Genomic DNA, 12,531 nt, shown 5'->3' with positions numbered 1-12,531 from the left:
TTAAGTTAAGTAAACATTAGTAATTGGCCCTTTGTCATAGAATCTCACTGTCCCACCATTGAGGGATTTGAAGGCTAGATGAGGAGACAAGATACTTTTTGACAGCAATGGAGGATTTAAGTGACTTGCTTACAGACAATGTTCCTAACTCAGTATTTACCTTCACACCCTGGGCACCAGGCTGTCCTTTCAATCCATCCAGACCGTTGTGTCCCTGAAAGGCAACAGGTACTTTTCAAAAATGCTTTCATTTTGTAATCTCAGTCAGACCAGAGTCTTCCACCTTTGCAATGATTCTATCGTCTAGACAGATCCCATGGTTGCTGAAGAACACGATCCAGCGGTCCAGGTCAGTTGAGCTGGTTCCGCTACTACCCCAGGCCAATCACTTGGCCTGCACACAGGTAAGAAGGGAAGGGTGCTGGACAAGCTTCCTTGCATCCCTCTCACCCTAATATTTTCTGGATTTTAGATAGTTCTAAGTACTTAAAAATACGCACAATCTATATATTATAGAATCTACATAGTGTTTCTGCATCAGTCTCAATTTTTGATGAGTGTTGGCTCCACTTTAATTTCCAGCATTTTCAAAATGGAAGCTAGGATGTCCACCCAGGAATTTAAATACCACTGAGTTCTCACCACCCCCATGATCAGCAATTATTTTTCTCGTTTAGATGAAGAAGTCACTCACTCGAATGCCTTTGAAGCCAGGAAGTCCAGGAGTCCCAGGGAAACCACGAGCACCCTTGGGGAGGGGACCAGAGCAAGGTGAGTAAGGTTTTCTTTGAAGCCAAAACACAGTGCTTTCCTCTTTCCAAACCAATTCTCCTCAAAGCTCAGTTGGGATTTAAGGGTGTTACGTTTTTAAAGCATGGAGCCACAAACTAACAGCTATGATATAAATAAGTAAGATGGTAACACAGTTTGGTTAGTCCTAGTCTGCTGTCACAGATATTATGTTACAAACATAAATAAAATATCTGCATTCTTTTCTTGGTTCTTTCCCTTGTCAGATACCTTCAGTCCATGTCACCAGCGTGAGTGACATCTGAGCCACCATCAGAAGCATGCTTATAACTAATCCTCAACCACATCCTGTGGTCAACAATCTTACCTGTGGCCCAACGACTCCTCTCTCGCCAGGTCTTCCAGGTTTTCCAGGGTGACCCTAAAACAGGAAAGCAGCCTAGGGTCATCCTTCAGTTAGTAAGCCATCAGGAGAGAAAGGTACGCGTAATTATGTGGCCTAGAATACACGTTTGATTAACAATGATATCTCTTGAGCATAAGCAAGTTAATTAGTATTTCATTAAAGTCATATTTCCCGTATGGGGAGACTCAGGTTTGTTGAGCTTTCCGTGTTGACTCTAGATAGTCCTGTTGACATGGGAGTCTGTAACAGTTATCTGGGGAGAGCTTGGCCATCACTTACATCTTCACCGGCCTTGCCAGGAGGGCCAGCTGGCCCACGGGAACCTGCAGGACCCTATGAGAAACGGAGATGCATTGAGGTTAAGGCTGTGTTCACAGACCTCTCTTCGGAGACTTTTTCTTTTTTTAAAACAGAGAGAAAATGTTCTCACCGTTTGTCCGGGCTCACCAGGCTCACCAGCAGGTCCTTGGAAACCTTGAGGGCCCTAAGGTAGAGGAAAAGGAACATTTGTTTATTTATCTGGAAGTCGCCACATTAGGCAAATCCTTTGCCGTCCACCAACATCCTCAGCATGTGAGAGTCATGTTGAACGTTCCCTTTTATATAAGAATGATTATAGGATTTTGATACTTACAGGGGCTCCGACAGCACCAGGAGGGCCTCTGGGTCCCATTAAGCCCTGTAAAGAGTATACACATAGTTAACACCAAGAAGACATGTCCTTGTTGGGAGTCTCAAAATGGGATAGACTGGATTTAGAGAAGATGTCACTGAGCCCTTGGAATTTTCTGATGGACAGATGAACCAATTTTCCCACACCTTCTCCTGATCTTCAGGTTTTTTTTTTTAAACCAACCAAACCTTCTAAATTCAATGAGAATCCTATGGGGGAAGTCATAAGTTCCCTGAAATGTGCAAAACTGGGCATCTGGAGATTATTCTAAGGCAACGAAGAGAGCTGATCTTTGCATAAGAACAGGACACAGAATGGATGACAAAGAATTTGTTAGATTCCCTTTGTCATATGTCATCTTTCTATGTGCTACGTAGCTAAGAAATTGATACTATTATTGCCACTGGGCCATACATTGAAAAGGATCAAAAGTCCTTTTCAATGATTAAAGGGATGTTTATTATAACCTTAAAGCTCTTTTGAGGCCTGTTTGATGACTGATGAAAATGTCAAGTGAAAGTGGATGTAATGAGGGGTGAAGCAAAAATAAATTATTATTGAGGCAGCCTGTTGGAGGAATCTATCATAGGGTATTAAAAACAACACAAATGACGGTAGTGTTTCTTTCTTCTTTGTCTTCTCTTTAGTGGATCACAAACGTAAAGTAAAAGAGAATGTAATGAGTTTTTGAGCTAAAAGTAGTTTTGGTTTGCCTCTGTAGTAATCAATGCTTGTTTAAACTCATCTGTAGGACCCATCTCTCAGAGAGCTAAAAATACCTCATGCATAAGTCTTGAGTAATTTGCTTATAGTGCATCAACCATGAGGACTCTACAGTTGAGCCTATCCACTTTATTAAATGACTGTAGCGAGACACTACATACTTAATTTAAAAAGCACAATATTTCAATTATGAGAACTATTTATTTTGTTGTAGAAGTGGCTTCAATGTTAAAAGAAGCTGTCACTTTTCAATAAAAATATTTTTTAGGTATTCATTAAGTATAATTTTTTTGATGTTATGAATTTTTAATTATATTTATTCGTCTTTCCCCGTATTTGCAACAACTTCATTTACATAAAGGATATTTTATTTTGTGGAGGCTGTGAAATGAACTCTGATTAATTTAGAAAAGAACCCTGTGGGGTTTTGTAGTTATTGATTTTCCAACATGGGAAATTATTTAACCCTTTATTGCTGCCTACCTTCACTTTTTGTTAAACACCTATCTGTTAGTTACATCTGTCTGTGGATGTGGGTAGAGGTACAAGCTTAAATTATATTTCACTGATATTTTAAAGTGAATACTCTTTTTGATATTCTCAGAAAAAAATTTTCAAAGAAAGGGGAATCTGAAATCTACATTAATTTCTCAGGCTTATGTCCACCATTTCAATTTTTAAAATAAAATGACATCTACTCCTGCTTTGTTTCCCACTTTGCCTCTTCTTGAGAAATGGATTCTACTTTACATCTGAGTAATGCCCGGCATTAGCAGAAACAACTCATTTCAAATGTCTAAGATAAACAAAGCTGAAAGAACGCTTCAATTTTTCACTTCAGATACGAACGTTTTAAATTACCAGGAAAAAATCAGGAAATTGGAAATCATCAATTAAAGCTACATTATTTTACAAGTGAGAGTTTTAATTTACAGAAAATATTGTCTTGCCCTTATAGTATATTACTTTACTTCGGCCCATTAGGTTCAGAATAATGTCTCATGCAGATGGAGCACTGATACAGAGCCCAGGTAAAAGTTGTGTTTAAAGACCATGATAACTGTCAGATAAATGCCTTTGGAAAACAGATAATTAAAATAGCCAAATTGTGTGCATGTGTATTAAACTCTACAGTCGTTCATCAATCTAATGTTTTTGCTTCTGGGACATTTTCATCCTTTTCTATAAACTCTGGTACATTTTTCATGATCATGTCTATTTTCTCTTTATCACATCTCAGTAATGTTTGGTAGAAGCTCCATTTGTCAGCCAGGTCACCATCCGGACACACAGGGAAGCTTTATAAATGGTTACGCAAATGACAGGATGTGTGCTGAGTGACACAAATGCTAAATTTGACTTCTCTTCTATCCTGGCTTTTAATAGATAGACAAGAAAAGGCATTTTCATCAGAACGGAGAGAAAGGAAACATTCCTTATACCGTCAAGTCCCTCAAGGTGACTCAGAACTGCTGCCATTTGCAGCCAGCTGCGCAAATCCATAGTGTGGTTCTGAACATGTCGGGGGGACCTGGTAAATTCTTGTGACTAAGAAAGTGTTCTATTCAAGGACTAAATACACGAACCATATGTTATCTCTTAACTACCCGAGGTAAAGCCCCAGATTTTCCCATTACAGGGAAGGGGCTGGACTAGAGCTCCTTGGTCCTTTCCAACAGGTTCAGGGAGCAATGTGAAGACTTCTGTTTTTCAGTCCTGCTTTACATTTTAAGGAATGTGGAAAGGCATAGAGAAATGTATAGATATTAATTCTTTGAGTTAAATTCAGTTGCTCAAATTATGGTCTGTATCTCCAAAGATCATTTTTTTCAGGCATCTTTTTATGAGGCATGTTGGTAGAGAAAATTGAAAACGCCTAACCTGGCCTTCAGTTTTGATATCTAATAAATGTAGAAAAAGGAGTTGTTTTCATTTGATCTAACCATGGAGTTTTAACTTAGTATTGTGAGGATTAATGTAAACTCCCTTACACAAGCTGTTTTTCCCCTCTAGGATAATAAGAGACAAGCATACCATTGGTCCGGGGCCAGCTGAAACTCCTTTGTCAGAATACTGAGCAGCAAAGTTCTGGAGGGAATAAAACACACACAAGTTTATAGGTCAATGGTCATACATACGCTTACAATGTCCATTCTTCTTTCAATCGATTAATTAATTTCCTGATACTATTTAATACTTTAATTAATTCCCCAATACAATTTAAAAGAGATCCAAGTGTCAATAGAAATGACTTAGAATTCAATGCTGAGTCCCCTTCTTATTCTTCAAGACTCATCTGCCTTGAGAAATCTGTTCCTATGCACCCATTGCCTACCTCTAGACCGAGGGAAGATGGTTTTCTAAACCTATACAGTCCCTCAGAACCCTCTCGAGTGGAGCAGAGCTCAGGAGAACACGCTGTATTAGCAGTTGCTGCCCTAGCCTACAAGTCACTAAGATACTTCTTTGTTCTGGCTAGAGTTTCAAAAGGGGATGTGAAGAGTTTTCAAGTTACAGGAAAATTAAAATGCCCCTTGGAAGATTAAACTTTTAAAAAATTGCTCACAGTAATAACTTCCCTGTTAAAGATCTCTCTTCGAGTGGTAACTGTATTAAAGAAGGTGCTTTTAATGCACTCAGAAGATAAGCAATCATAATAAGATCTTTGGGAGAGAAAGGTCTTATTTTACTGGCATACAGTTGGGTATTAGAATTAGGAATCTGATTCATAGTGCTAACCAATTAAGCAAATATGTTTTCCTTCCTGCAGTGAGGCCATTTGGCACTCATACCATTGTCAAAGACATAAAGCTAAAAGAAGATATTAATGAAAAAGGGAATTCTCAATTTAGTTTCCAGCAAATTAAACCTAAAACTGCTTTGAATGTTTGGTTCAGCAGTCTCCAAGCCAAGGAGAATAGAGAGGGTCGGATGTTTGTGAAATCGCTTAAGACCAGGGGCTTCACTTACGTAATTCAATCTAATCAAACTCTTTAATAATGCAACACCTCTTATTTGTGCTGAACTGATAAAAGATATTAAATCCCCAAATTAAATAATGGTGCTGAAGGCTGCGGCTACCCTCAGTGAACACAAAGACCAGGCCTGTAATTGACAAGGCCTCAAAAAAGACAGGCAAAGCAAAACCTTAAATGAACAAACCAAAGAAATGAAATAAAATATACTAAATTTCTAAATAGAAGATTTTTTTCTGTAACGGCTAAAAATAAATTTCACAGTGAGTATACTTTTTTTTCCAACAGAGAAAGACACGAAAGTCAGATTTAAGTTAAGAATGTGTAAGGCATCTTACCCCAGTAAGACCAGGGGGGCCAGGGGGACCAGGGGGGCCAGGGGCACCAGGGGGACCAGGAGGGCCAACGGGACCATCAACACCATCTCTGCCTCGGGGACCTGCTGGGCCCTGTTATTTTTTTTTTTAAACAAAAGCAAATTAGGACAGGGTTAGAGTAGCCTTGTGGAACCCTGCATAGTTTGTCACATAAAGCCAGAGACATAAAGAACACACATGCTAAGATCAGTTTGTTAGACTTGTTGATGTGAAAGGGTAGAAATATAATAAGCTCTGTCACTGATTGAAATGCACCTGTGACACAGGCTTAATTTAGGAGGACACTTAAAGCCTGACGTGTAAGGTTACCAGTGTAGACCCTGAGTATGAACTCATTACGGAGCTGATTCTATGAACTTCACACATTTCATGCTGTAGAAAAGGACACTATGTATATTGAAGCTGCTTTCTGACTTTTGTAAAGGGAACCTATTGTTTTGAGAGGGATATGTGAGGAGTAGCTTAACTGGGGATATGTGTGTAGGTTAACTGGTTAGATCATTTTTTCACAGAAATGGGAAAATACACTGCTTTAACACTATCCATGTTGTTAGGATAATTAAACAATACAATTATAATACTAATAAATGGAGTAGAGTACATTGTTGTCCACGTATCACAACAGATACATGGTGCAGTTATTTATTACATAATGCCAAGCATGCAAAATACTTGGTGACACTTATCAAGGCAGTGTAGGAAATAGGCCAGCAGCCCGGCATGTACATGTATGAACGAGGATAGAGAGACATGTTGCTGTTCACAATTATTTCCAGTCTATACAGAGGTTCTCTTTTTTTCAAAAGAGACAAAACATGTCACAAAGAGGATTCTGTGGTAAGGGACACATTTCCATTACACCTGTATTGGGCAGGCCAAACTAAAAGACAGACAGACCCTGCAAAGACCGTGGCCGCCTATAATAGAGTTTCTCTTTATGAAAGAGTAGTCGTGACTGAAAGGGGATATTGATTATATATAATAATGTTCATTTATTTCTTCTGCAGGACATTATCTACTTAAAAGGTGGTGTAATTATCTGAGTAGGAAAGAATCCTGCACATTGTCGGTCTTCTGTACCTTCTCTTCTAATATGCAGTTATTGGAATATGGGCCAAAGCCCTTTAATGGGTTAAAAGTGACCTACCCTTTGTCCACGCGGTCCTCTGTCTCCAGTGGGGCCCTAACAGAAGACAAAAAGGCCAAGGACCACATGTGTAAGTAATTGATGCTGAACGAGCAAGCCAGTTTTGCAAATAATTAGTTGTTAAGATGGATCTGACGAAAATATCATTACATTTGTGCTAGAAGACCCGGCACGAAACAATAGGTGGCGGAGTATTGTTTTTATTGAAACCACATGTAATCTTTTTTCCTCAAGCTTGAGGATTAGAGGATGCTATAATTTGTAGTGGCCAAACTGATACCATTCATTGTACTTTCAATAAGATAATAGCTATAGATTAAGAACTATTTATTAGGGCTTCACAGCACATTTATAGTTAGCCCTTTAAAATAAACTTGGATTTACCATCTATAATTAATATAATATGTATCCCTTATAAGAATGTAAGCAAATATTTAGAAAGTCTTTTTAGTATGTAAATTATTAATTTGTATAATATAAATGTAATTAGAGATGATTCTGGAAGATAATAAACCTTTGCTACATCAAACATTAACCGTACTCTGTTTTCTGGTTTGGTAAAAACATATTCATATGGGTAAAATCTTGACAAAGTATTTCCTTTCTGTAGTTCACATTAAATTTTGTCAAACCAAAATCATTCTGGTAATTTCAGATATTAATGGAGAAACATAGCATCTCTTACCTTCCGTACAGATCCCTAGAAAAGGAAAGATAAATGATTATTATAAGAATTATATACACATCTATATATTAAAATGGATTTATTTTGATATTATGCACAAAGATATCTATAGATGTAACTGCATTGTTTTTTCCTATTACCTTAGCCTAATATTTTGAAATAAAATGTAAAATTTTACAAATAAAATGTTCTCTACAAAGCAAATGTATATACTTATCTGTAACTATGCTGTGATTTCAATCCGTGAGCTAAGAATTTATTCATAATTCGTTGCAAATGAACCCTGGGAAATTACGAAAGTCTCTCAAGCTCAGTGCACCCTTGTGCTTTGGAGTAGCTGCTGCTAAAACCCAAACTTCAACGGACTCGTTTACTCTCTCTCACCTATGGGCGTTTTATGACACGAGCCTCACTTAGTACCACCCACTTCAGAAAATGGGGTGGGTCCTTTCAGTAGAAGCCAGAAGGCTTTGTACTGCTACTACACCCCTCACATTTCCTCGGGAAGCCTAACTGGTCAACTTTCCTCCCCAGAAATGACACTGCTGTGATCAAGACAAAGAACAAACATCTTATTTCTTACTCACCATTTGTAAAGCTGTTGAAGAAAGGAGAGAACAGGAAATGGTTATTGGTATCATTCCACAGATCAATAACAGTAATTAACAAACGATACTCAGGTCTATACGGTTGATCTACCCCTTCTGATTCTCCTTCAAAATATTCCAATAACTTCCAAATTATTCAGGTAAAAATTATCGCAGGGACCAGCAAGTGACTTGTTTGCAGCTTTAATATATAAAAGTATTTTTAACTAAATAGTTAATTATTTACTATTTTTCAAATGCTGTGGATCATTACTGTGTCTAGAGGACACCTCAAGTGCTTGGCGATTATGGTGGAAGTGGTGGAGATGAATCCCTGGCTCTCACCAATTGACTGACCAGGAACTAATGCACAGGAATCTGAGAAAACTTAGGAGAGAGTGCGCCCTAAGGCAGAGCTTGTTTTCCATAAAACATGGGAGTGACTTAGCCCTTTCCCCCCAAAGGTGAGATTTACATACATGAAAGCAAATTCATTCATGAGTCTGATTTTTGCTATAAATCATTCACTTAAATTTGGTAAGGTCATTTGACTACGGAGCATCCCGTTGGCTCCCTAAGAAGGGCTGCTTTATGTAAAAAGATAATTGTGGATTAAAATCTTGAAAAATAATGAGAAAAATAAATACCCACTTCTTTGCCACAGTTAAGACTTTAGAAACTGAGTTTCGTTCCTACAGTATGGTAATTCTAGGACAGCGTGGTATATAATTGCGGTCAGATTCGCTCCAGGATGATTCACCCCTAAAGATTGCTTGGATTTGGTGGTCACAAAGTGTGTCATTTGGAACAAGAACATCTGTTGCAGTGGTCACCACTCAGAATAGTGGGCCACATCCTGCATTCACATTTAAGGGCACTTGGTGAGAATCACTGTTAAATTAGATGAACGGTATGTTTGGTTTATTGTGTCCATCGGAGGAAGAAGAGTTTTGCCTGAATTAAGGAAAGCCTTACAGGCTTTGGAAGCTTGCCTTTTAATTCCCCAGTTTGTGAGCCATTTTGAACAATGTGCGTTGGATAACTTTTATTCTACGCAATGCCTGGATGTGGATTAGGATGTCTGCTGACCTTCAAGGCTCTACTTCCCCAGGTCTACTATATTTTTCTGTGGGGCTCCACCCTTGTACTCTGATTTCATATCGAGCTAAACTTGTCACATTAATTTGTACAATGCAATTACTTCTTAGTATCCTCAGCGGGTATATAAAAGTGGAAGAAGGGGACCTAGACACATTACAAATTAGGCTGTGGGAGACATGGGGCATGTGGCTGGGGATAGTTTTTTGAAGGGCTGGGTGTGGCCACGCCCTCCTGAACCCTCATCAAGACAACATCTTTGTCTAGTTAACGTAGGCAGCCATTTTCAAGATGAAACCCCGATTGATTTTCTTCATTTTTCTGTCAGGAAAGTCTAGTTATACAACCTAGAAATGGAATAATGGCTTTGAAGTTGGCACATTTACTTTATACCCCACATTTTAGAAAAAGGCCCAATTGATTCATTTGAAGCTAATGGTCAGTGGCTCATGGGGAGTATTCCAGGCTCTTGAATCTCAGGGCAAGGTTGATATTGCTCACATCTGTTGTTTTCGTGTCTGATTACATGCTGAAGTGTAACCGAACAGAGCTTATTTTAGTTAAAAGTTACCATTTCCATGGCGAGGTAATGGGTTGGGGCGCTGCTTTAACTGTTCAGAAGATAAAAGCACAGGCCGAAGCAGCCCGCTTCTCAGGATATACATTGACTGGGTTCTTTACATATGGTCCAGAAGTGTATATAAGGTCCATGGACCTGGGGAGTCTTTTACTGGAATTCATGAGCTTTGGGCCTGGTCCCTGTTCTTTCACTTTACCCCCTCCAGGGGGCGCGTTTTCATTATTAACTCCATCAACGTCATCTAGACCAACTCTGCCGCCCACAAGAAAATGGAGTCCGGTGAGTTTTGTATTGTTCTATTAAAGGGCGTTCTAAACTAGGCCTCAAGTTTCACAAGGTGACCACGAACATAATTCTGGGGATTGAAGAGTGGAGCCCTCTGAGTCGTTCATTCTGTCAGTCGGGTTTCTATCTTGAGGCAACATTCTTTGCCTCCCTGTGAACTTCACCAACCTGGGGATCCAGACTAACAGTCTAGTTTTAAGAGAAAAACTTCCCCAACTCTTGGCAACCGCCAAGCCTTCCATATTTCCATTCTTTTAAAGTATTTTCTTTGTATCTCATGAACCCGAGGGTTTTCCCCACAGAGCAGAGGGCGACCTCACAAGCTCCTCTGTGGAATGAAGGGTGAAGTTTCCCTCTATTGAGATCAGGGTGCCCACCTCTCCAGCCTCGCTCCTTCATCTACCCCAAACAAGCAGAAGACACTTACATTGGCATGTTGCTAGGCACGACGTTACTGCAAGCAGCAACAGAGTTCGCGTATCCACAAAGCTGAGCATGTCTACCACTTAGACATGCAGACTCCTTGTGTCGCAGAGCCCCTGGGTCACCAGCGGAGGTATCACCTGGCGGGCGCAGGCATGCGATCGTGACCGTTCCCTCCAACTTAGTCGAAACCTCCCGCTGCCGTGGTGCTAAAATAATAAAGCCCAGACCTGCCCTATTTATATGGGAAAAGTTTCACCAGCCGGAGGGTGCCTCCAAAAACGTCTCCACCAATGGGAGGGCAGGGGCCAGGGGCCCAGGCCTCGGTGCTGGGAGGAGACTGCGGGGGCGCAGGGGAGGGAGCCGAGGGGGGAGGGACGTGGCTACAGGGCTTCTTAAATTGGTTCCATTCTTTTTGAGGACGTGGACACTTTTGAGGCTTTCGAGGGGAAACTCTGACTCCCCGTCTGCATACCTCCGCCCTCCCCAGCCACCCGCCCTCTCTCTCTCTTGCCAAGTTTGGAACCACTTTAGGACACCTACGTGGGCACTTTACAGAGCTCCGGGCAGCGGGGCAGGTGTTGAGGGACCTGGAGGCCGAAGATGAAAAGGCAGGAGCTGTCCAGTCCTGCTTCACTTTGTGCCCTGCGGGCCAACTGCTGGCTCGAGGGGGCTGGGGTGTGAGAGGTGGAGGGTGACAGCGTGGCGAGCTCTAAAGCAGCCCTCCTGGGTTGGCTCCACCCTGCCCCCTAAATTCTCCTGCTTTGGGGCCTGTGTGCCTCTCTCTCTCTCCCTCTCTCCCTCTCTCCCTCTCTTCCCCTCTCTCTGGTTGAGGAGGGGAGCTGCCACTAAAGAATAAACTTTACATAATTACATTACTTTAGTTAAGCCCCATGCACAGCCCCCCACCCCCAACCCCCGCAGGATTACCAGACAGACCCAGACGCTGAGCCTGGAGCAGATAACAGGTCAGTGAACACTCAGCCTCCTTGGCCTTGCTGCCTCTTTATGACCCCTTCTGCAGCCAGTGCCAAGCACCTCTGCCTTCCTCCTCACACCTCCCATTACCTTGCTTAGGAGAAAATGTTGGGAATGATTAAGACTTTTTACTTGGCACCTAGGGCATACACAGCCTTTTCCTTAACATCCCAAGCTGTCTCCTCCAGAACAGATAAAACCTCTCCCCACACTTCTCTCCCCCATCCTTTGCCTTCATCCAGGGCTCTATTCCCCCCACACCTTGGGATGAAGCTTTGATTCTGAAGCACTGGCGTAGGAGACTTTGGTTGTCCAGGCTGATGGCACAGACACACTGAGTGCTCCTCCCCAAAGCTTCATGGAATGTCTTCCAAGTTGGGGGGAGGGGGTGGTCTCTTTTTGGCCTGCCAAGCATCTTGAGGCTGCAGAGACCTATTCAGAGTCTCCCCAAAGTCCCAGAAAAACAGCATCTTTAGGCCAATTTTATGTTCATGAAGCAGGAATGGGTGAATTCCTTGGGAATCTTCTCATTTCTTACTCCCCCGGCCACCCCCCCCCCCTTTCTGCTTCCCGGTGAGGAAGAATTTCTATCTAAGTAGGTTAGTTCTGTCAGCAGCTGCAATAAGCAAAATGGACTGGCTTCTCTTTCTAAATTGAAAAGAAAAAAAATGCTAGAAGTAGACGAGAATACACATTACAATAAAGTTATTGAAAACCCTGATTTGAGAGACAAGCTAGGAAGCATTTTTAAAAAATTAATTAATTTATTTTTTGCTTATTCACTTTACATCCTGCTCACTGCCTCCCTCCTAAGCACCCCCTCCCACAATCCTTCCTCCTTCTC

General features: G+C 41.1%; 1 protein-coding gene across 1 annotated transcript in view; it reads right to left on the bottom strand.

Moving 5' to 3' along the window:
• Nucleotides 1-10,783, bottom strand: part of Col1a2 (collagen type I alpha 2 chain) — a 34,928-nt gene extending 24,145 nt beyond the window's left edge. Inside the window, exons 1-12 of the mRNA NM_053356.2 lie at nt 10,714-10,783; nt 8,324-8,334; nt 7,737-7,751; nt 7,052-7,087; nt 5,866-5,976; nt 4,587-4,640; nt 1,791-1,835; nt 1,587-1,640; nt 1,436-1,489; nt 1,118-1,171; nt 695-748; nt 161-214 (exon numbers count right to left, since the gene is read on the bottom strand). Coding sequence (NP_445808.2) covers nt 161-214; nt 695-748; nt 1,118-1,171; nt 1,436-1,489; nt 1,587-1,640; nt 1,791-1,835; nt 4,587-4,640; nt 5,866-5,976; nt 7,052-7,087; nt 7,737-7,751; nt 8,324-8,334; nt 10,714-10,783 — 612 coding nt within the window. The remainder of the gene's footprint in view (nt 1-160; nt 215-694; nt 749-1,117; nt 1,172-1,435; nt 1,490-1,586; nt 1,641-1,790; nt 1,836-4,586; nt 4,641-5,865; nt 5,977-7,051; nt 7,088-7,736; nt 7,752-8,323; nt 8,335-10,713) is intronic.
• Between the last annotated feature and the right edge of the window lie 1,748 nt (nt 10,784-12,531).

The sequence above is a fragment of the Rattus norvegicus genome, chromosome 4 (genome assembly GCF_036323735.1).
Source record: "Rattus norvegicus strain BN/NHsdMcwi chromosome 4, GRCr8, whole genome shotgun sequence".
Taxonomy (NCBI): Eukaryota; Metazoa; Chordata; class Mammalia; order Rodentia; family Muridae; genus Rattus; species Rattus norvegicus.
Note: the sequence above shows the minus strand (reverse complement) of the source record. Positions and strands in the feature narration are given on the sequence as shown.